Source organism: Anarrhichthys ocellatus, unplaced genomic scaffold (assembly GCF_004355925.1).
Source record: "Anarrhichthys ocellatus isolate YVR2014 unplaced genomic scaffold, GSC_Weel_1.0 scaffold3, whole genome shotgun sequence".
NCBI classification, from domain to species: Eukaryota; Metazoa; Chordata; class Actinopteri; order Perciformes; family Anarhichadidae; genus Anarrhichthys; species Anarrhichthys ocellatus.
In genome coordinates, this window is record NW_022280033.1 from 9,190,939 (window position 1) to 9,213,458 (window position 22,520).

General features: G+C 41.3%; 3 protein-coding genes across 4 annotated transcripts; all 3 read left to right on the plus strand.

The window, feature by feature from the left end:
- The first annotated feature begins 8,102 nt into the window (after positions 1-8,102).
- On the plus strand, positions 8,103-10,762 carry slc18a3a (solute carrier family 18 member 3a). The gene has a single exon (XM_031838695.1). The coding sequence runs from the start codon at positions 8,606-8,608 to the stop codon at positions 10,163-10,165; it is 1,560 nt and encodes a 519-aa protein (XP_031694555.1). The 5' UTR covers positions 8,103-8,605; the 3' UTR covers positions 10,166-10,762.
- A 489-nt stretch (positions 10,763-11,251) lies between these two features.
- chata (choline O-acetyltransferase a) lies at positions 11,252-21,638 on the plus strand. Of its 2 annotated transcripts, XM_031879010.1 has the most exons (15): positions 11,252-11,617; positions 11,932-12,015; positions 15,746-15,937; positions 16,229-16,347; positions 16,875-16,928; positions 17,052-17,232; positions 17,487-17,664; positions 17,747-17,916; positions 18,246-18,346; positions 18,454-18,582; positions 18,657-18,779; positions 18,868-19,009; positions 19,183-19,245; positions 19,342-19,479; positions 20,621-21,638. In XM_031879010.1, the coding sequence occupies exons 2-15, from the start codon at positions 11,968-11,970 to the stop codon at positions 21,050-21,052; spliced, it is 2,070 nt and encodes a 689-aa protein (XP_031734870.1). In that variant the 5' UTR covers positions 11,252-11,617; positions 11,932-11,967; the 3' UTR covers positions 21,053-21,638. The 2 variants fall into 2 exon arrangements, with proteins under 2 accessions (XP_031734870.1, XP_031734861.1); XM_031879001.1 differs by lacking the exon at positions 11,252-11,617 and having other exon boundaries at positions 11,705-12,015.
- Positions 21,639-21,966: 328 nt separating this feature from the next.
- Positions 21,967-22,459, plus strand: cunh10orf53 (chromosome unknown C10orf53 homolog). Its single transcript, XM_031872768.1, has 3 exons — positions 21,967-22,060; positions 22,159-22,278; positions 22,395-22,459. Exons 1-3 carry the CDS (start codon positions 21,967-21,969, stop codon positions 22,457-22,459), a joined length of 279 nt encoding a protein of 92 aa, XP_031728628.1.
- Positions 22,460-22,520: the final 61 nt, after the last annotated feature.

A 22,520-nucleotide genomic window follows, 5' to 3' on the forward strand; every position in this document is an offset into this window, starting at 1 on the left:
TGTGTGTGTGTGTGTGTGTGTGTGTGTGTGTGTGTGTGTGTGTGTGTGTTTTCAGTTCTTCCAGGAGCAGGCCAGGGCTTATGTTTGTTAAGCCTCATAGCAGAGGGGATGAATCTGGCCCTGCCTGTTTGTTTTTGAATACAGGGGCAGCATATCTCCGGGCCAGAGGGCATTCTGAGGTGTGGTTTCTGTAGGGATCTATTGATGTTATCATGACAAAAGTCCAGCTGCTTTTCTCTCCTCTTCTGTTACTGAAACATACTGCTCAGGTGGGCAGTATCCAGTTTGCAGGTGTAAAAATCCCCTATGACCTTGGGAGAGCCAGTAAAGGCAGTTTCTAGCTTTACATACATACATTGATCGATTGTCTGAGAAGCCCTGGTTGTATTAGCTTATGGTAGAATATAAACAGCTGCCACAATCCCCTACCCAAACGGACCCAAAGGGAAATGGACAACAGTTCCAGCTCTCACGTGTCTTTAACATGCACAGAAGAGCTTCAGAAATCCATTTAACTGAGTCATCTTGTTATGTAAGACCTCTGTTAGCCAGTTCTCTGTAAAACACAAGATACAAAAGATACACACATCCCTGCATTCTTTCACGGTGTTCGATGATGCATACATGCACCTGTCCTAAGAAGAGTTTTGTCATTTTTATCAATATAAAACTTCCATCATACCCTTCATGACGTGAGCATCAAGGTCGCCAGACGTTGATGCACATATGGAGCTGTCATCTGGTGGGAGGAGTTATTTTGACCCCACTTCCTAAAGCGCTGCAGGCCAACACTATCAACTGCCAGTACAAATGTATTTTTAGAGTTTCAAGGAACATGATGCAATACATAATTAGAAAAATAAATACCTAATGTATCACCTTTCTGGAGTAAAAACTACTCTTTCTCTCGTTTATCAGTATCTATATGATTTGTCGTCACAGATTATGTCCACAGAATAATTATTCAAACCACACTGGCCAGAGACTTCTTCAAATAACTGCTGGATTATGTTAAATCTGAATCCAAATATCTGGCAGCAGACCACCACAGTCTGCTTTCCACCCCACTCTCACAATCAAACATATTCAGGTACTTAGAGTCCACTGAGGATTATGTCTGGTCAACCAATGAAGTTTTCATATGGGCTTTTTGAGAGGATTACACAGCAACATGACCACGAGTGCGAGAGAAAGAGAGAATCAAAGTGAGTGAGGAATGTTCTAGAAAAAAAATAATAAATTATATGAATCAGCATTGTCCTGAGCAATGAGGGAGGAAACTAGTATAACTTGATTTCTGTATTACCTAACTGTTAAACAACTGGGTGTAGTTGAACAAAATGAAGATGAGAACCAGAGGATAGTAACAGCACGCGTTTAATTCACACACTGTGGGAATAAATCTGATATTTAACTCAAGAAAACACATCACTGAATAATAACTGAATAATGCTGCAACCATATGGTTTCCCCAACCGGCCTTACTCTAAATCTTTCTTGTGTACAGACTCCCTTTGCTGATCAGTGAGGGATGGAACAAAGAGAGTCTGCCATCCAAAGTGGAGGACATTATTTTCAGCTCGTCTTCATCACCATCTTTGTAGGAATGACACATTGATTCGAACACCTTGTGAATGACCTCATGCCCAGCCAGGGCAAAAACAAGGTGAAATGTCAGTCTTTTGTAGATCCACCACACATTCATTCTCTCCATTAGTGATCGTGACTGTCAGGGAAGCCCATTATATAACCCCGGGCCCATATGACTACACACACACGCACACACACGCACGCACACACACGCACACACACACGCTCTTGTTGAGCAGCCACAGGACAATCAATGGTAATGCTGACCACAGCTGGTCGACTGTGGCTAAGTGGATAGCAGGGCCCTCCTTCAATCAGAGGATCGGTGGTTCGTTCCCCGGCTCCGGCTCTGCTAGTCGCATGTCAATGTGTCCTTGAGCAAGACACTTAACCCCAAAATTGCTCCCGTAGCTGTGCCTACGGTGTAGAAATGTGATAGAATCTGAATTGTAAGTCACTTTGGATAAAAGCGTCTGCTAAAAAAAAAAAAATGACTGTAATGTCTTCCAATCAATTCATTGAACTTGAGAAATCACACCATTTTACACAATGTGATTTACATGAAACACATGGACATGCAATAGTATTGTACACAAATCCAACTTTAAAACAACAATCAAATACACACCTAAGACATTAAGTATTAGAAAACCTTTTTATTTGAAGAAACCGTGTTCTTACAGGATTAGTGTTTCAATGTAATCTAGATTAAAGTGGAGCTGTGCGTCACTGCCCTTTAGAAATTGCTGTTTTAATTCATTAAACTACTCACTTTGACCAGTATAGGGTGGACAATATTGTGACCACTTCACACTATTCACACCCTGACACACACTCAAATACACACAGAACATTCTGCTGAGTGCTGAGCAGTGAATGTCACCAAGATGATTACAGTTACAATGACAACCGTAAGATCCTTTCAACGTATCGTCTGCCCATGCACATGAGGAATGCTTATCACTATTTCCTTTCAATTAGATGTTGTCGTGTTATAGGTTGGAGTGAGTGACCACTGTTTTAAAAGGAAGTATTGGAGCCCTTCACTTTTTAATGTCCATAATTGTTATAATAAAATGTTTTTAAAAAGACTGGAGGAAGTGCATGCACTTTGACCAAACCTGCTCAAGCTCCCAGTCCCCTTCCAGTTCCCCCTCCCATGTCCTCCTATCATTCAAACCAAGCTCAGCAGAAACGCTATGTTAGCAAAGTCCAAATCCCCCTAAACTACAGAAGACGGAGGTCATATGACATTTATTTCAAAACAGTTATGTGAGTGAAGTCCTCAGACACAATCTATTAAATTAGCTAACATAATTTGTATGGGTTGTATTAACCCTTTGAAGGTATTTCAACAGGTTAAAGGGATTGGGATGGGCTATAATCTGTCAAAAATAACTCCCATGAAACTACACCACACCCAGGCTATGCCTGAGCACAAGATGACATAGTTGTAATATATGGTCAATCATTCTCTTTTTTTTTTACTATGCGTTTTATAAATGTTATTCTAAGCTAAGTAGTAGGCTATACCCTGATATTTTGCAGAAATACTTCACCCAGCTGCCACAGAGTCCTCCAGCCACGAGTATATAAATGTGATTAATGAGAAATAAAAAATTAGAACCCATATATGTACATTATCCATCTGTTTTGAAATGGATTAGTGGGCCAGTGTATGACCTCCAGACCCCCGTGATTTTTGATCCTGTTCTCATGGCTGCTTGTTTATCACACGGTTCGTGTGAGGGTCTGAGGTTAAGATTTACTGCAGTGAGTCATATTAGTAAGCTGTTGTCCAATAAGGACTGTGCCTTGTTTTGTTCCCAAGCAAAGAGAGAGAGTTTCAGTATTATTCAAGTTCCAACGTAGATGCAATAATTGTGATTTTTCTTTTTTATTGAACGGGGATTAAATGTAAATTTGTGTTGTTTTTGTGTCCAAGAACAATACATGCTGATTACACTTTCTGTGCCTGTATGACAGGAGTCAACCAGTGCACAAGCACCTGTCTGAAAGTCTTCCAAAGAAAAAAATGTTTTTACATTTATATTAAATTAAAGCCAAATTTGTATTGTTCTTCTCTCTTGTCCTAAATTGTTTATTTAAATTCTACTGAACCATAACATTTGTTTATCACAATGTGTAACTATTACACTGCAACTCTGCACAACTCCGCTGAAACATTGTACACTGTACATGTTTTTGTACATAATGTGTGACATACAGTGTTAATTCATAATTATTAATACTGCGTCACTCCATCCTTTATTATGTAAATAGATTTTTGGTTCATATTTTTGTTACCCATCATCAAAATGATAAAAAAACATCGTCATGTTTTGTACCTCAGGTCGGGGTATATGAACAACTAAAGCCCTTTTGAAGAGTTGTGCCTGTATTAATAGCTGTGTCAGCATTGGTAGCAGCTGCTCTATGCTTTGATTAAATTAATGGATTTCACACATGGGTTTGATTTTGCTTTTAATCCATTCAACTGCATGGATTATCCAATCAATCAACTTTTCTTATTTCTCAAATGCAGTGAATGTGTTATTCTGTTTCGCTTTCCATTTTAATTTGTGTTGAGTGGTTCAGTTTCCATACAGGACACTTAGTCCATATAAACACATCTAATGTATGTTTGAAGGCCCAGCTCTTGATCGGTGTACAATCTGCACATCTAAACTCTGCTCTTCTGCACAATGAGAATTTGTCACCTTAGTATTTAAATAACATCTCTGTTGTGTCTGGCTTTCTCTCATACTGTCACAATATCGTTTCAAAAGTACCAAATAATTACTCTTGTTCTTGCAACTTGCTGCTGCTTATGAATGTTTGGCCAATCTATACGTTCTCTAGATTCTTTCTATACTTCCTATCCATTTACAGATTTCAGTCCGCTAAAAAGAACTTCATATTGTAATAATCCAAGTCCAACAGGTTTATTTGTGTGCGCATTTGGCTGTAGTGGCTTAGGCTTTTGTATGGCTGTTAGAAATTAATACTTTGGCAACTGCACAAAATTACATGTTGATCTTGAATCTCCTGAGCTACTTTCAGACCAGATCAGAGCAGAATCACTGGTAAAAACAAAAAAAATGTTGATCCCCAACACATTCAATCCAGTTATGAGGGCAGCTCTGACTCCGCCCTCAACAGCAGTCAACAAAAACGCTGAACTAAAATCAGATTGCCCCCCCCCCAAAAAAAGGGGTAACTGGCAAAATAACTAATCAGGTAGAGAGAGAGAGAGAGAGAGAGAGAGAGAGAGCAGTCTCTTGGGGTGAACCAGAAGCCAACACAGAGCTCCTGCCTTCATGACTCTGCTTAAGCTTTCCAGTTACAGTATGTTCACTAAGGGAAATAAATGTGATTATCAAAGCTGTTCTCTCACTAATGTGATGTAACATTTCATCTAAAAATAAATCTGAAAAATGTTGAGCCCCTTTTTGGTAACATTCCGAACATTTATTGACTGCATTTAAAGTGTCTACGTCAAACAAAGCTCCCCGGGGGAAACGAGTGGCTGGATTTCTCAGATTTCTCTGAAAATGAACGGCGTCTTTAGTGGTTTGAATCTAAATTGATTGTATTCAACTTAGGACCACTTCAGTAATGTTATCTGACATGTGTATATATTATAGACCATTGCACTTGTCAGAGCTCTCATAGGAAGGCTTGATTCACCACCCAACAGTATCAAGAACATTTTGTTTTCCCCAGTTTTCCTGATTTCACTGGCTGCAACTGGTTTTCCATGTTCCGAAAAAGACAACAAGTGTGCGATCTGTCAGAACAAACTAACAGAGCTGAAAAGAAGCACAAAACAGCCTTTCGAACAGGAAATCTGGACTATGCAAGTGTCATGCACACAGGCCAAACATGACCCACCACCCTCCCTATGTTTCATTGGCAATAAAAAAGTTAAATATCTTAAGAGATGTTTTGGTTGTTGTGTGTTACATTACGGCCCTAACAGGCCTTAAGGACAGCTTTACTTTGAGGCCAAACTGGGACTTAAATTTGTTTTGGTCTCAGCCTGCTTTTATAGTGTTTTTGAATATTTTAACCTGACTGATGGACAAGGTTGTCTGTAGAGTTGCTCAGACTGGGACTCTGTCTTCTATCCCTTTACTTGCCCCATGCACAGTGGTTCCCTATCTGATTGAGTTCACCTAAAAACTGTGAGGGGTCCCTTAAAGGGAGATAACAGAAGAATAAAAAATACTTAAACTCTAGACACCACAGTCAAAACTCTAAACACTCCTTGCAAAAACATTGTTTTTTAATGCACTGGTCAATTTTGAGATTTTGGGCTATTTTGCTCCCATAACATGTCTTCTTTTAGACTAATGGAAAGAAAATGCTTTGTCTATGCGTCTGTTTGTTTTTTTTACCCTATTCACTTGTAGTGTCTCCTCAAAAGCCCTTAAACTGAAACAATCTTAGAAAAAGACTGCTCAGAAATTTGGTCATGACGCTTCTTCATTTTTAAGGGCCAACAAGCAATGTTGGGAATAGTGCTGACCTTCCATATAAATGACTTGTAGTTAAACACTACTCGTGCTGAGAGGAAGGTAGAAGCACGACAGCAATTATATTTCAATAAAACATTAAGCTACACGGACATTGGCCGCTTTGATGGTACGCCACCTTTTTCTAATTTATATTTTCCTGGTTTAAATGTCTTGTTTATCTTGCATTTAAATGAGTCTTATTATGCCTCTATTCTCGGCCTGTGACTGCATCATCATGCGTACGATGTGGGCAAATAAACAAAGCCTCTCCACAAGATGCAGGGCATTGACAGTCTAATATGGACATTGTAATACTGTGACAAGTACAGATAGATAAAGTTGTATATGAGAAAAGTTGTCCTTTAACTGTTTTTCAGTTAACATTTATAAGGCTATGAGGACATCTACTGGCTCAACGAGGACACGACATCCAAAGAGAAAACCAACAGGGAAATCATTTTCATGGTTCATTAAAGCAACATGACTGAAACCTAAGATGCCAATTTACAAATCTCTGGTTAATACATTTGTGAAAATAGCATTTCATTCACAAGTAGTCTAACTCTTTCGAACATTAATAGGGCCAATCACGATCAAATCATGTTGTTTTTTTTGCAATGAATCACCAGATTTTATTATATTTTCAGACAGAATCAAATATGTAGGGGGGTTCTGGTGCAGTAGGGTCCTTTTCAAGAGTCCCTTGACTAATTGATTCTTCCTCCACTAGATGTCAGTACTGCTCTGTCTAATAATTGATCTGAACCCGACAAACAAAAAAAAAGACCATTTAGTGTCTTTAGTTTTACTTATTCTGATAACATATAGAAGCAGCTGAAACAACAAAAGACAGAAAAAACACACAAAAATCCCATGGAGTGGATCACTCAGGTTCCAAAGCAATTTCACTGTTGTAAAAATTGAATTCTAACAGTTTTCAAAAAACAACAACATAGAAAACAGCTGACTCCAATATGAGAAAAAATGTACAAATCATTTATCCCCAATAGTAGATTGCTTTCACGGATTGGTTAATATTGGTGACATCTGCTGAAGCTTTTCTGAACCGGTAGATGGCGGAGTCGAGCGATAATAAAACCCCCAGATCAGTCTATCGATTCGGTTAAAAAGCAGAACAAACATGATCTCTTGAAGTTTATATATGACAGAAGTAGTATGCCTGTATATCTTCAGATTTAACGATAGCTTATCCAGCGTGAAAGTCTTAATTTAAGCGAGATTCTTTGAAACGCTAAATTTGAACAGAATACATTTACACACAGAAAAGTAACAGGAAGTTGTCGGTAAGGGCCAATAATATATATAAATGCAGCTGATGATAAGGATGAAACCCTGTCAGTTGAACGTAAAGATTTTGAATCATGCGTTTAGTGCTTTGCTCAGTTACAATGTGGATGGGGGGCCTTGAACCTAAACTTACTTTGACTCCCTGCTGTCCAGAAAACAACTTTTACAAACTCAATACAGCGAGAGTTTGTATTAGAGAGGAAACGTTGAACGATTCAAAAGATTACGTTTCAATTCCGTTATTTAACCCTCAGCTGCATCTTCTGTGGCGCTGTCCACTTGAATGTGGTGCTGAATCACTTGTGTTCTTATCAAGGAACGCGGATATCTGAGTGCGTTTTTTCTCTCTTTGAGCCGTGTTGCTTCTGAGCTCCAGTTGTATAACTACAAGTTCCCTTGTGTTATTGAGTGGCATTGACAGAGTTTTAGCGATTTATATATCATACTTTTAGAATCAAATAATCAAATTGCACTTATTAAGTATTTAAAATTGAGGAGGTTAAATATAACATACACTGGACGCAAGCACCCATGGCTCTGTCTTGAAGCAACTCACTGTCGGGATTTTGTATTTAATCAGCATAAAAGATTTTCTGGAGAGCAGCAGGATTGTGCGTCACAGCCACCGGCGAAGATGGAAGAGGGGGAGGGGGCACCTATGGGAGTCAACAAACGGCAGTGTAGATTCCTTCCACGACCGACAAAACCAGTCCGGTTGATGTAAAATGATGACTTAGCTCACAGCGTTACAGGTGACTCGAGACAGCTGGGAACGTCTGGGAGCCAAAAGAGCGCATGAAGACCGACCTAAAAGAGCAAGCGCGCTGATGGAGCCGGCACTGTGAGCTGTAGGTGAATCCCCAACCTGTGAGTGCTGCCTGGGACAAGCACGTCACCTGAATGACGGGGTATGAGACAATGAAGCAACTAGGGACGACGGGGATAAAACGAGTCCAAGTCACGGGAGTGGAAAAGCGCGTGCGATGACGGAAGGCGCAAGGGATAGAGAAGAGGAAAAGTAGAGGGAAGTTACCTAGCTCACTAGTAGGGCTCCCGGTGCTGGAAAAAAAACTAAGTAAAAGACAGAACAGATGTGCCAGGCGTGCGCAATTCTATAAACAAATCAACTGGGGGAAGCCGATTTTCTTTCTCAAAAGACAAGACTTGAGGCAGAAAGGGAGCAAATCATGGAGCCGGAGGGGACCACAGAGGGACAAACTACTAATTTGGCACAATCTGCCGCCTCCAGACTGTCCCAGATGAGCGAAAGAACTAAACAACTGGGCAATGTGATCCAAGACCCAGATCGGCAGAAACGGATTATTCTAGTAATAGTCTGTACAGCACTTTTGTTGGACAACATGCTTTACATGGTCATCGTGCCAATTATACCCGATTACCTCGAAGAGCTACAGCAAGCAGCGGATCATGCCGAAGCCATTGCACCGCACACCAACTTCACTAACAGCACCCTCCACAAAACAGCCAAGGGGAACTTCGACCTACAAATTGGTGTTCTTTTTGCCTCCAAGGCCATCCTACAGCTTCTGGTGAACCCGCTAAGTGGCACATTCATAGACAGGGTTGGGTATGAAATTCCACTTTTCATTGGTCTCAATGTCATGTTTCTGTCCACCCTTACTTTTGCCTTCGCTGAAAATTACGCGACTCTGTTCCTGGCGCGCAGCATGCAGGGCTTCGGCTCGGCTTTCGCGGACACCGCGGGGATCGCTCTGATTGCAGACAGGTACACAGAGGAGAAAGCGAGGAGCAAAGCGCTGGGTATTGCCTTGGCTTTCATCTCCTTTGGAAGTCTTGTGGCGCCCCCCTTTGGAGGGGTCCTCTACCAGTTTGCAGGGAAGCGGGTGCCCTTCCTGATTCTGGCCTGTATCTGCCTCCTCGATGGTATACTGTGTCTGACTGTGCTGAAACCCTTTTCTAACCGAGAGAGAGAAAACATGCCAGTGGGCACCCCCATGCATAAACTGATGCTTGATCCTTATATAGCTGTAGTGGCTGGTGCTCTAACAGTTTGTAACATCCCTCTCGCCTTTCTTGAACCCACTATCGCCAACTGGATGGAGGAAAACATGCATGCCAGCCAGTGGCAGATCGGCATGACTTGGTTCCCTGCCTTCTTTCCTCATGTTTTAGGTGTATATCTCACTGTCAAATTAGCAGCCAAGTACCCCCATCTTCAGTGGTTTTACGGGGCTATAGGTATGGTGTTCATTGGCGCAAGCTCCTGTACAGTGCCAGCATGTAAAACCTTTGGACAGCTCATGATCCCGCTGTGCGGCATCTGTTTTGGCATTGCCTTTGTGGACACGGCGCTCCTGCCAACCCTGGCTTTCCTGGTGGATGTGCGACATGTGTCAGTGTATGGCAGTGTGTACGCCATCGCAGATATCTCTTACTGCGTGGCCTATGCCCTGGGACCAGTGGCGGCTGGACAAATAGTGCACAACCTGGGCTTTGTCCAGCTCAACTTGGGCATGGGCCTCGCCAATGTACTTTACGCACCGGCGCTCCTTCTGCTGAAGAACGTGACACAGATGAAGCCTTCGTTCTCCGAGCGAAATATGCTACTGGAAGACGGCCCAACAGGACTGTATGATACGATTAAGATGGAGCAACGAGAGAAGAAGAGAAAGGGTTTGTGTACAACAATAGACGATAATGGCATTGAAACATTTGCGCAACGGTCGTGTTCTGAGGAGGAATCCTCAGGAGGAGAGTATGCGTAAATGACCCTTAACTAAGTGTAAACGTATCAAAGTGCCCATGGTGAATTGTGTGCATCTCTTCCGATCCAATCAATTGCATAACACGATTACGATTGTGTAAAGACATCAATTATTTACTGCTTCTGGTGCCAATTCCTCCGGGTATTGTCAAGTCAATTAGCTTCACGCGTTTGCAGTAGAAAGGCGCCCGCTTGCGTTTGTTCATCTTAAAGTGAGAGTATTGTGAAAGAATTGTCGAGATAAATGTTTATTCATTAACAGTAGTTATGACTGTATCAGAAACTGACTCATATTCAGGGATGTGTGTAAATGTATTTCAACAAAAGAACAATTATAATGTATGCGTCTTTCAATGTAATCTGTATTGATTTTGCCAGAGTTGTGCTGCTAAACTCAATATGCAATACTGTGTGTCACACGACGGTTTTAGAAAGATACAACGATTGGAAATTAACTGAAATCTGCGTCTTGTTGTCTGATTATTTTTTGTTTATTTTGGATGATGAACTTCTGGAATGCATAGCCTCCTTGTGTGATCTACGACTGTACATACATGTATATTCATGTAAATAATTAAATCAATATTATGTGAATGATACAGTTTATGGAAATTATTTATTTCAGCAATTCATTAAATTACGTATACTTAATTACACTTATTGTGGTAGTTGACATTTATTTTCCTCTACAGGTGAAGGAATCACTGACAAAATGATTATAACATGATGTTACTTTATAAATTACGGTTGTATTTTTAAAACGCACGTTTTTTTCACTTTGAACGTTCGCCTTTGAACACGAATTAATTGATCAATCGAATATTAAATCTACTACGGCGGTATTATGATGCTTATTAGTTACACATAAATCATATAAAGGGCAACTTCTCCGGATGAAATTAAAGCAAATAGTTCGGAACAAACTAATAGGCTCCTGAAGTTGATATTGTGTGTAAATTCAACAGTTTGTCACAGCGTCTGCGCTGGTTCAGAATGCAAAGCTTTGCATATAACGTCAATTAAATCAGTCAAATGCAGTTCGGTGGAATCAATGCGCTCAAACTGGACTGAAAGTGTTGAGAATCCACAAAACAAAAGAGAAAGTTCATACAAAATACATTCTAAGTGTTCGTCGGCATAGCGTGTGAGCATCTGAGGCGTTCAATAAGGTGGCGTGAAGATGTGAAGTGCCAAATAAACTTCTCGGCGAATAGCAGGACTTCTGGGAGGAGCCTGGCAGCCAAGAGAGTGAGGTACACCCTCTCAGCATCTCTCCTGAGCCAGCGAGGGATATACGCTCTTTCCATGCTGGAAGATTGAAAGATGCTGAAAATCAAAGGATCAAAGTAGTGAAATTTAAAAGAAATTTCGCCAGAAATGGATTCAAGTCTAAACGGATAAACCTAAACTCCTTGTTTGAGCCCCAGGACGAGTGATTGTTCTTTTCCTTCTGGTGAGTAAAACATTTCTATTTTTAAGTGAGGGTTTATTCAAATTTGGTAAATGTAGCCAATTAGTGTTATTTATGACAGCTTGTTGACATCAAATAGGCAAGTTTGCTAAACAATTTTGAAAAATATGCAAACATCTTCCAAAGTGTGCATTATTTTATTGTGATAGTGATACATTTTATTTATTGAGTAGCATTGTACTTTTGTCTGACATATTCCCACAGTAGTGCAACATCTAAAGACAACTGCTCTTAGTTAGACCTTCAAATATAAAGCGACTTGCATGATCTTGATAACATTTTATTTGTGGACACAGAGTCTGTCTCAAAGGCTGCCCCTCTGCACTGCCAACATGCCAGTTCTGGACCAAGAGCCCTCTAAAGGTTTTGGAGGAAGAGATGTAAATATATACTTTACTTATATCAGCGGGTAAAATAAGTATTGAACACGTCACCATTTTTCTCAGGAAATATATTTCTAAAGGTGCTATTGACATGAAATATTCACCATGTCGGTAACAACCCAAGTAAGAATGTCAAGAATGTCTCGGTACATTTTTCCATTCATCCTTCAATGATATGAAGTTTGCCAGTGCCGGTACATTTTTCCATTCATCCTTCAATTATATGAAGTTTGCCAGTGCCGTATGCTGAAAAACAGCCCCACACCATGATGTTCCCACCTCCAAACTTCACTGTTGGTATGGTGTTTTTGGGGTGATGTGCAGTGCCATTTGACCTCCAAACATGGTGTGTATTATGGCATCCAAAGAGTTCAACTTTGGTCTCATCTGAACAGACTCTATTCTCCCAGTATTTCACAGGCTTGTCTAAATGTGCAGCAAACTTTAATTAATAAACAAGCTTCAACATGCTGTTTCTGTGGAATGTTGCGTGGTGAGCGTGCCTCAGGCCACAGCGGTTGAGTGCATTACTTATTGCTTAATGCATGCGACTAGTTTCTCCATACAGGAGGCATCTTGAATCTGTCATTACCAACTGTCACAGTTCAGCTCCACACCCTCCTCACTCTTATTGTCAGTCACTTCCTCCTCATTAGTCTAAACTCCCTTCACCTCTTCACTCACCTGCCTCTGATCAGTAATCAAGCCCCTATATAGACTCCTGCCTCCCAGACACATTTGCCAGATTGTTCTTCGGTTCTATGCCAGACTCTCCAGCACACTCTCACGGACTGATCTCCTGTTACTGATCCTGCCTGCCCCTGTTCTACCCGCCTTGCCTGGCTCCGGGTAAACCCACCTGCCTTCTGATTGTTGGGAACGTAGAGGAGCGTGTTTGGGTTATCAGCATCTAAGAAACTAAATTCTTGACGTCAATAGAATTATTAATGTCGGTAACAATTATTAATGATTATTAATAACGGGGCACCACCCTGCGAACAGGGACCAATAACCAAACAATAAAACTAAGTCTCATAATTAGTGTTCACTCATAATGTCAATAGTCTGAGTACTATTACACATTAAGAGTGAGAGTGAAGGTTTAAGTTCGAGCACAGGCCACTACATCCAGTTATTATTACACACATATGCACAAGTAATCACAGACAACTGTTCTTTAAAATATAACAGTTTACTAAATAAAATAACAAATGATCAAATCAAGTAATATCAAAATCAACAAACACTATCATACAATTATATGTCTAATACCTAAACTCAAATGAATAAAGTGGGGTAAGGATATGTATATAGACATATATACGTGTGTGTGTGTGTGTGTGTGTGTGTGTGTGGAAACGAAGGGGGGGGGGCCTACTCAAACAGTGATGGTACGTAACCTAAAAAGGGGCGTGTGAGCCTACAAGCAAAGATGGCGGAGTCTAGGGACCCGCGACAAGATAGCTGAGAGGTGGCTACGTGTAACCACGTGGGACGGCGCACAATGTGGGTTGGGACAATAGATTATGCGACCACGTGTCTGAGAGGTTCACCCAAAATCAGTGAATCTAACTATGTGTGTGCGGGTTAGTAGGAAGAGAGCGAGAGAGAGCGAGAGCTCTGAGCTCGGTGCTCGGTGCTGCAGTGAGAATGTGAGGAACAGCTGATCACTCGTAAACTCTGCGGTCGGATTCTGAACCGACCGCTCACGCTTGTACGGTGATAGTTGCGGTTCTCAATCTCACTCGCAGAGCCGATTTAAAGAAGAGAGAATAAAACCAAACAAAATAATCCCCAAAACAAAACAGATCTTTATCACTGCGGTGAGATGCGAGTATTGCTCTCGTATCACCCCGAAACTCGGTCGGCGAGACGACGCTCCGCCACCGTAGTTTTGGTCTTTGAAGTGATAAAATCACAACCTCCACATCCACTAGCAGCAACGGATCTAATGTAAAGAGTTACAGCAGGAAATACACAATATAACGGGACTCCGTGGTCCGCGATGCTTGCGCAATAACACGTTATAACACGACAGTAACTTAACGCAACAAGATACAGGCATAATGACATAATGAATAGGATAAGTTAAGCTAATGCTAAGCTACGCTAGGCCCAGATACCAGTAACTCTTACTTGTAGAAGCTTCGTTCGGTAGGGTCTGGTTCCAGTGGTAGGAATCACTCTGTCCTCGATGAGTCGCTGACTCTCGGTGGCGCGGCCTTGGGGCTGGCTGGCGCAGACTCGGCCTCCTCGCTGCAGAGAGGGGCTTTTTAACTTCGGCTGAGGGACGAGGTTTGGGTCGTCCTTCCCGGAAATCTTCGGCGAGGAAAGATTGTTAATCGTCCTTCTGCCGGCGGTGTGTACACAAAAAAGGGGGGAACGGGGCAAAGAAGTTATCCGTTCTCGCACTACAGGATCCAAAACTCAAAATAAAACACAGTCTGTTCGACCAGCGAATGTTGCATGTGACCTGATAGGATTTGATGAGGCCGCGGCTCCTCGTGAATCTTCTTGTTGCCAGGACGAGGTCCGGAGGGAAGAGGCCTTGTGGACCTCCTCACATCAGCATGTCTGGACGGAAGAGCCTTGTGGATCTTCTTGTCCCCTGGACGAGTCCGGAGTGAAGAGGCCTTGTGGACCTCCTGACACCAGCGCGTGTCCGGAGTGAAGAGAGCCTTGTGGATCTCCTTAGACCAGCGGTGTCTGGACGGAAGAGGAAGAATTCTAGCTGTGCTCAGGCTTATAAACCAGGTGGCACAACCAGTGGGGGGCCCTTTCTTGGCCAATGAGGGACCAGCATCAGGTTTCTGCTGGAGCTGGGGGGTGTGGTCATCCGGCATGAGGTTTCTTGCAGACCCCAGGTCAGTCGTTTTGGTGAAAGGAAGGAACATGGCTGCTCCTTTGTTTGAAAAACACGTGTGAAGGTCTCAGCCAGCCAGGAGAGCAGGGTCAGATCCCAACATGATCCTGATCTTGATTAACTCTGCCTGCCGTATCTGGAAACCCTGCCTGCCCCTGTTTTACCCGCCTTGCCTGACTCCCGGTAAACCCACCAGCCTTCTGATCCTGACCCTGTTTGAACTCTGCCTGCTATATTTGAAGTTAGGAATAAAAGACAAAGATCTCTGGAATCCTGTGTGTTGCATTTGGGTCCATATACAACCCGTTACATTAACAAAGGCTTTTGTACGAAGTATTAAATAAATTTCAGTAAGCGTGTTCAATACTTTTTCCCTATGTCATTCCATTTTATTGCACATAAATTAATTTCTGAACTTATTTGTTTGATTTTCTTTGTATAGATTACTTGGGTTGTTACCGACATCTGGTGAACATTTCATGGCAATAGCACCTTTAGAAATATATTTACTGAGAAAAATGGTGACGTGTTCAATACTTATTTTACCCGCTGTATCTACTGTATATATGGATATAGAGTCTGTTTCACTGGAATATGCATGAGATGAATGTTTTACAAACGATCAGTAACGTATAATATATAATTGCATTAAAGAACACTCATAACAATTAGACATCAAATTTTACTTTTCTATTTTATCAGAATAATTTATGCTTTTATACTTCAATTAAATATTCTCTTTTTCTGAGTCAAGTGAACAATTTACAACTTTGGCAAGCAGCTGAATTTATATTTATAAAAACAATTTAAAAATTGCATGTGGCAGAGGAGACTTTGAAGTTTGACATGTCCCACACTGCTCAGGGTCTTCCTAAGCTGCCGCTCCCCGCTCTGAAAGACACACTGGACATGTACCTGAGGGGTATGATCCACCTACTCACAGAGGAACAGTTCAACAAGACCCGACATGTGGTGCAGCAGTTTGGAGCACCTGGAGGAGTGGGGGAGCTACTACAGAGCAAACTCATGGAGAGGAGGGACAACAAGGCAAACTGGGTAAATAAAATCATGTGGTCATAAGCACAATAAAGGTGTGTGCAAGTAATTTCAAACAAATTGTTTTCAGTGACGCTAAGCATTATAATGAAATGTATTTGATCTTTAATGTTAACATTGAGCACAAATAAACTGCATTTTGTGTGACTATAAATACAATTATGTGTCTGTTTTACAACATTGTTTACAAATAATACTGATGTAAACAAACCCTTCACAGATTAGGAAAACATGAACTGACTTGCAGAGTCAGTTTGTGTAAAAGCAATATTAAACTATGTCCGACTGTAGGTGTACGACTACTGGCTGAATGAAATGTACCTGAACAACAGACAGGCTCTGCCCGTCAACTCCAGTCCTGTGATGGTCTTCCCACAGCAGCACTTCAAGGCTCCCATGGACTCTTTAAGGTGTGAGACACTGCACAACGGAGACAAATGAGGGAAACCTCAGGACAGATCACAGAAGTGCATTGTCACCCAGTTGTGAAATTGTGAAGGAGGAAGCTGAAATTGCCATGTATTATAAAAATCAAAAATGTACCACTTGACAGGCCATTTTTGTTTGTCAAAGACATGAGAAATGAGATTGGCTTTGATTGGTTATTGCAAATTGAACACTTCCATGCTATACATTGACAGATAGGGTCATTACCCAGAACACCTCGAGGGCTGCGAGGCCAGGCCAGGCCACTGGTGGCATGGTTAACAGACAATGAAGGCAGAGGTTTGGTTAACTTGGCATTGATCTGAGACTGGCTCCTTAACCAGATGATCTACATGTAGCATTTATACTGTTAAGTGTAATACAGCTACACAAAAACAAGGCTAAATGCAGGGAAATATTAGTACAGAGAGTATGAGAAGGAGAAACCAAGTACAACATGCGTGTGTTTTGGAAAGTATTTTACAATTTAAATGTTTTTTTTTTTCCCTAGGTTTGCTGCTCACTTAATTTCTGGGGCTTTGGAATACAAGACTCTTCTTGATTCGTAAGTTATTTTTCAATGAGAGGACAAATGAACTTGAGATATTCAATCACAACAGAATCATTTATCACATATGATTCATGTGTAACTGAAATGCCTGACAAAGTAATGTACGTTTGTGTGTAGACGTGCCCTGCCTGTGGACTATGCTCGGGGCCAGCTGGCTGGAACTCCTCTTTGCATGGAGCAGTACTATCGCCTCTTCACTTCCTACCGCCTACCGGGGCCTGAGAGGGACACACTGGTGGCCCAGGAGAGTAGCGTGATGCCAGAGCCTGAACACATCATTGTGGCTTGTAAAAACCAGGTCAGACACAGTGAAAAAAACAAATCCAAAGTTGTCATAGACCAGTTTATCAAAGTTTAACAATTACTAATTGTAATAAAACAGAATTATCCTTTAAGTCTCTGCTGCCCTTCAACATGCACATCCTACCAGATATCAGAAACAATTCTCCTGTGTGCTTCAGCCTGCATTGTATATTCCCAGCTAATATTAAAATAAGACCTGAAGGACGAGTGCACTGAAACATCTACTGTCCAACCTGAACCTCTGTCCAGTTCTTTGTGCTGGATGTGGTTATCAACTTCCGCCGACTGAAGGAAAAAGACTTGCTCACTCAGCTGGAGAAGATCTCCAGGATGGCTGACAGCGAAGAAGAGCAGCTCCCACCTATTGGGCTCCTCACTTCAGATGGACGGACAGAGTGGGCAGAGTCTCGCAGTGTGCTAATGAGAGGTACGAAACTCTTTTAAGTCAGGTGGATCTCAGTGTTTCCAAGTCTATTTGCCCCAACAAATTGACTTTGTTTATGCTCTAGAGTCTACTAACAGGGACTCTCTGGACATGATTGAACGTTGTCTGTGTCTGGTCTGTCTGGATGACGCCAGTGGGCTGGGGCTAAATGACGCAACCAGAGCCATGTTGATGCTGCACGGCGGAGGAGTGGCCAAGAATGGGGGCAACCGCTGGTATGACAAGCCAATGCAGGTTAGTGAGCACAGTGAGCTAGTAAGGCTACTTTTAATGTTGGCCTCCTTAGCATGTTGCACACTGTCCCTTAATGTTTTAAAGAACTTGTTAAACAGTTAGAGAAAACAAGAATGAAGCGAGGAAAGGAATGTATGTAAAGATGGGATCTCCTTAATTGGCATGAACTTTGATGGAGATGTTTTGATGAAGAATTCAAATGTCTCGAATTAATTGGCTTTCTTTTTCAAAATGATTTATTCACTGCAAATTAACTGAATCTTAGACAATCAAGCATTGCAGTTTGGTTCAATGAGAAAGTACCACTGACAAAAGCATGACTGTGTCAGTTTGTTGTAGGAGCTGACGGCTGCTGCGGAGTTGTGTGTGAACACTCAGCATTTGAAGGAATTGTCCTTGTGCAGTGCACAGAATATCTGCTGAAATACATGTAAGAAATGAAATGTAAAATGTGTGTGTGATATGATTAGAAAATCCAAATAAGACTATCCTAAAAAAAAGCATGCCAATTGATATAATATTCTCATGTGAAATTAGGATTGGAAGCCCATCAAAGCTGGTCAGGGCGGCAAGTGTGAGCGAGCTGCCTGCACCACGCAGGCTCCGGTGGAAATGTACTCCAGAGATTCACAAACTCCTCGCCTCTTCTGCTGACAAACTACAGAGGTGTGTGTTAACTCTAGTTTCTGTGAAATCAAATATGTGAGTAGATGCTTTCAGGTGTATCCTTATTTGCTCAGACAGGTGAAAAATCTGGACATGAATGTCCACAAATTCTTCGATTACGGGAAAGAGTTCATCAAGAAGCAGAAGATGAGTCCCGATGCCTACATCCAGGTTGCTCTTCAGTTAGCCTACTACCGGTAAGAAAGAGATGATTACAACAGGACTGATTCTCATACGTCACATTAACCCAGCGCACCAAGCTACAAGGCTTTGTCTTTGTGTCAGATGTCACGGCAGACCGGTGTCAACCTATGAGAGTGCTTCTATTCGGCGTTTTCAGGAGGGCAGGGTCGACAACATCCGCTCAGCCACACCAGAAGCTCTGGCCTTTGTCAAAGCAATGACTGATGGGAAACTGAGCACGAACGTAAGATACATAGTGTCCAATTTAAATGAGATTGGCAGTTGTCTTTGCCTTTGAGAGTGTGTTTCGATGTTCTACTTCAGTCCGTTGATGAACTTCACCATGAAAACTTTGTTTACTGTAAGTAAAGGGATTTAATAATCTAGCAATTGACTCTCATTTGTTTACATCTCCAGGATACAGAGAAGATGGAGATGTTACGAAGTGCCATAACCGCGCAAACAAAATATACTATTCTGGTGACTATTCCCTAACCTCAAACTGATTTCTATGACAACATTGACTTTACTTGCCAAAGAAAACACAATAACATATGTATTCATTCTCATTTTCAGGCTATTACAGGGATGGCAATAGACAATCACTTACTAGGACTACGTGAAATTGCACATGAACTGAAGATGGAGAAGCCAGAAATATTCAAAGACGAAGCTCATCTCATCAGTAATCAGTTCATTCTCTCTACAAGTCAGGTATTGTCATCTGATTTTTAAAACGTTAGACTGCAACTATATTTAAATCAGAAATATCAACCGATTTTACACATGAAGTTCAGTTTACTCACTACAAGGAGTACTGCTCAGCCTGTGACAGCAGTGGTCTATTGTCCACATCATAAACTAAACAAACTTACGGGACGTTGCGTACTCACTGAGGTGAGATTTTGCAGTAATGAATAAAATGAGCGGTGCAGTTATAATGTTTCAAAGAGTACAATTTAACAACTTAATGCTTCATGTCTTGTCATGGTGTAGGAAAGCACATTGCTATCGCCATATGTGACAACTTAGCTAATTTTTCTGTCACCCGTGTAGCATTTCAGCATGGTGGAATTAACTAGCTGGCCAGCTAACTAGTGGACAGCTGGCTAATTTGCTAATTCCGTCATGCTTTAATGCTACATTGGTTACAGAAAAGGGGGGCCGTACAGCGGACTTCTGGCAGCGCTGGATCTAACTGTCCCTCCGCCTCACTCCCCATCGTTACTGACAATGACAAGCTACCTAGCTAACTAGCCAGCCATCTCTCTGGAGCTGCGTCCGGTCACTTCCCGGCGAGCTGCAACGATACTTTACTGCCACACTGATGTGTGTTGTCACCAAAACAGTGAACAACAATTGCTTTGTTTTTTTTTTTTGTTGTTTTTGTAATCTAATAAAGCAGTCCAATGTCCTTTCTACTCCTATTCTAGTTTTATCTGTCATCTAATGTTTTGTTGTATCGGACCAAAAGTTCGGAATACAAAAGATATTCTAGAATATAAGAACAAGAAAAACTTCTTCAATCATCTTCATTTGAAAACCTGGAATCAAATTTTTTGCATATTTGCTTGAAATATGACTTAAACGACAAATCAATTAACAAAATAGTTGGCAATTCATTTTCTTTTAATCGATGAATCGTTGCAGCTCTAAATGAAAGACACTGCTGAGTTGCATAATGGGAAGTGTAGAAGCCAACATTTTCCTGGAGGTATTTCAGGGTATCTCGGCCTCAGCTGCTTTAGCTTTGATCATTCATTTCTTACTAAAGCTCAATATATGGCCTAAAAGCAGTATTTGAACACACTAAACTGTCATTAGTTCAGTACTAAAGGATTTGGTCTTCCCTCAGGTTCCTACTACTGTTGAGATGTTCTGCAGCTACGGGCCGGTGGTTCCAAACGGATATGGAGCGTGCTACAACCCCCAATCAGACCACATTATCTTCTCAGTGTCCAGTTTCCGCGAGAGCTCGCAGACATGTTCAGCAGAATTTGTCAAGAGTCTGGTGCAGGGACTCCTGGACATGAGGGATCTCTGCAATAGATGTAACTACGGCTCCAACCCGGCGCAGCAAAGACAGGGTCAGACCCTTGAGACGCACACGCAGACAGACACAAACTGGCCAAACAAAGCACCTCAGAGACCAACTGACCTTACCAAGAATCAGCAAACACTGCCGCAGATTCTACTGAAGACACCAGACCAGACTAAAGTGGAGGCTGAAACCCAGACTTCATCACAGGAAGAGGCACAAGCTTTGAAGAATGGAAAAAAATCATAGGGAACTGTCAGTGCCAGTGAAAATAGTGGTGATGTGATTTTAAGTGTATTTGTGCTGTCACAATGTATTCCTGGAGTCGTTCACAAAATATGCACTGTAACTGTGATACAAAATGTTACGTAAAGCTGTTCGTTGTACACTGTAAAATGTATGACATGCTGATGGTAATTTACTTAGAGAATATTAGAGGTGTTTGGTTATTATAGAGGACATTTTCTGTTGTCACATACAAAAAAATCAAGAAACGTCTGTCAAAATGTGTAGGTTAAAAAAAAAAAAAATCAAGCTGAGCTTTTGATTGTTTTGCACTAAACTGTGATGAATCAGCCAAAGAAAAGAGTAAATATATTTTTTGGTGTCAAGCAAAAGTAGTTTGTGATCATCTCACTATATGTCAACTTGCAAATAGCATGCTGCTATCATGATTTTCTGAAGATTAAGGTAACTTGTTTAAACTAGAATCTTCTATGCAATTTCAATGTCTATAAATTGTGTATAATGTACCAACAATACATGTGCTAATAATTACATGTCTAAAAATAAAAGTATCCTTTTATAAAGTCATTCTGAGTTCTGTATGCCATAAACCAGCATAGTAAGTCATATCATAGTATCTTATTTGTGATATATGGTTATAATAAAGTTTATGGTGCAAAAAAAGTAAAATCTGAGTCTTAAATCTTACAGTATATTGACTTATAATAATGTTGATATTTGATTTATCGTAACTAGATACATGTCATTTGATGGTCTACTAAAGAACCATTAGATCACATAGCCTTAAAAAATAATATTTGAAAGTTGACTTTTAACAAGTGGAGCAAAGAAATCCTTGGACAGATTTCAGAGAGGTCATGTTTGCAACAGGTGCATAGTGTGCAACAGTAACCCAGGTGAGGTGACCACAACAAACAATGCCGAAAAACGCGCAGGTGACTCTTTGCAATGGACCATATGAATCCAATGGAGTAGTAGAACACAGGACTTTGCGCCTTCAGGGTCTTCTGGGTATGTTTCTTTGCTAGTCCAACAAGGATACCAGCATGTTGTGTCTGTCTTGACTGTTTTAAGTGAGTTCAAACAGTGTCCGTCCAATATGTCTGCAGCCGCTCTGAGATCGCGCGGGCACCAATGCGTCTTGGAAAACACGCGCGAGTGGAACATGGTGGAGCTCGTGGTCAACGGGGAGATCGTCTTCAGTTGTAATGTAAAGCAGCTGGAGTTTGGTGAGTTTGGTTAGCTTTGACCTTCGACCGAAAGCGGAGACTACGTGTTACGTTAATGTGATATCACTGTGTGACGTTAAGCAGAGTCATCGTCTGAAAACCTAATTTCTCTGTAGGTGGAGATGGAAAACTGGACCCAGTTTGCAAAGAGGCTGTTACTGCTGTGGAGAACGCTTACTGAAGATAACAGAAATCATATATATATATATATATATATATATATATATATATATATATATATA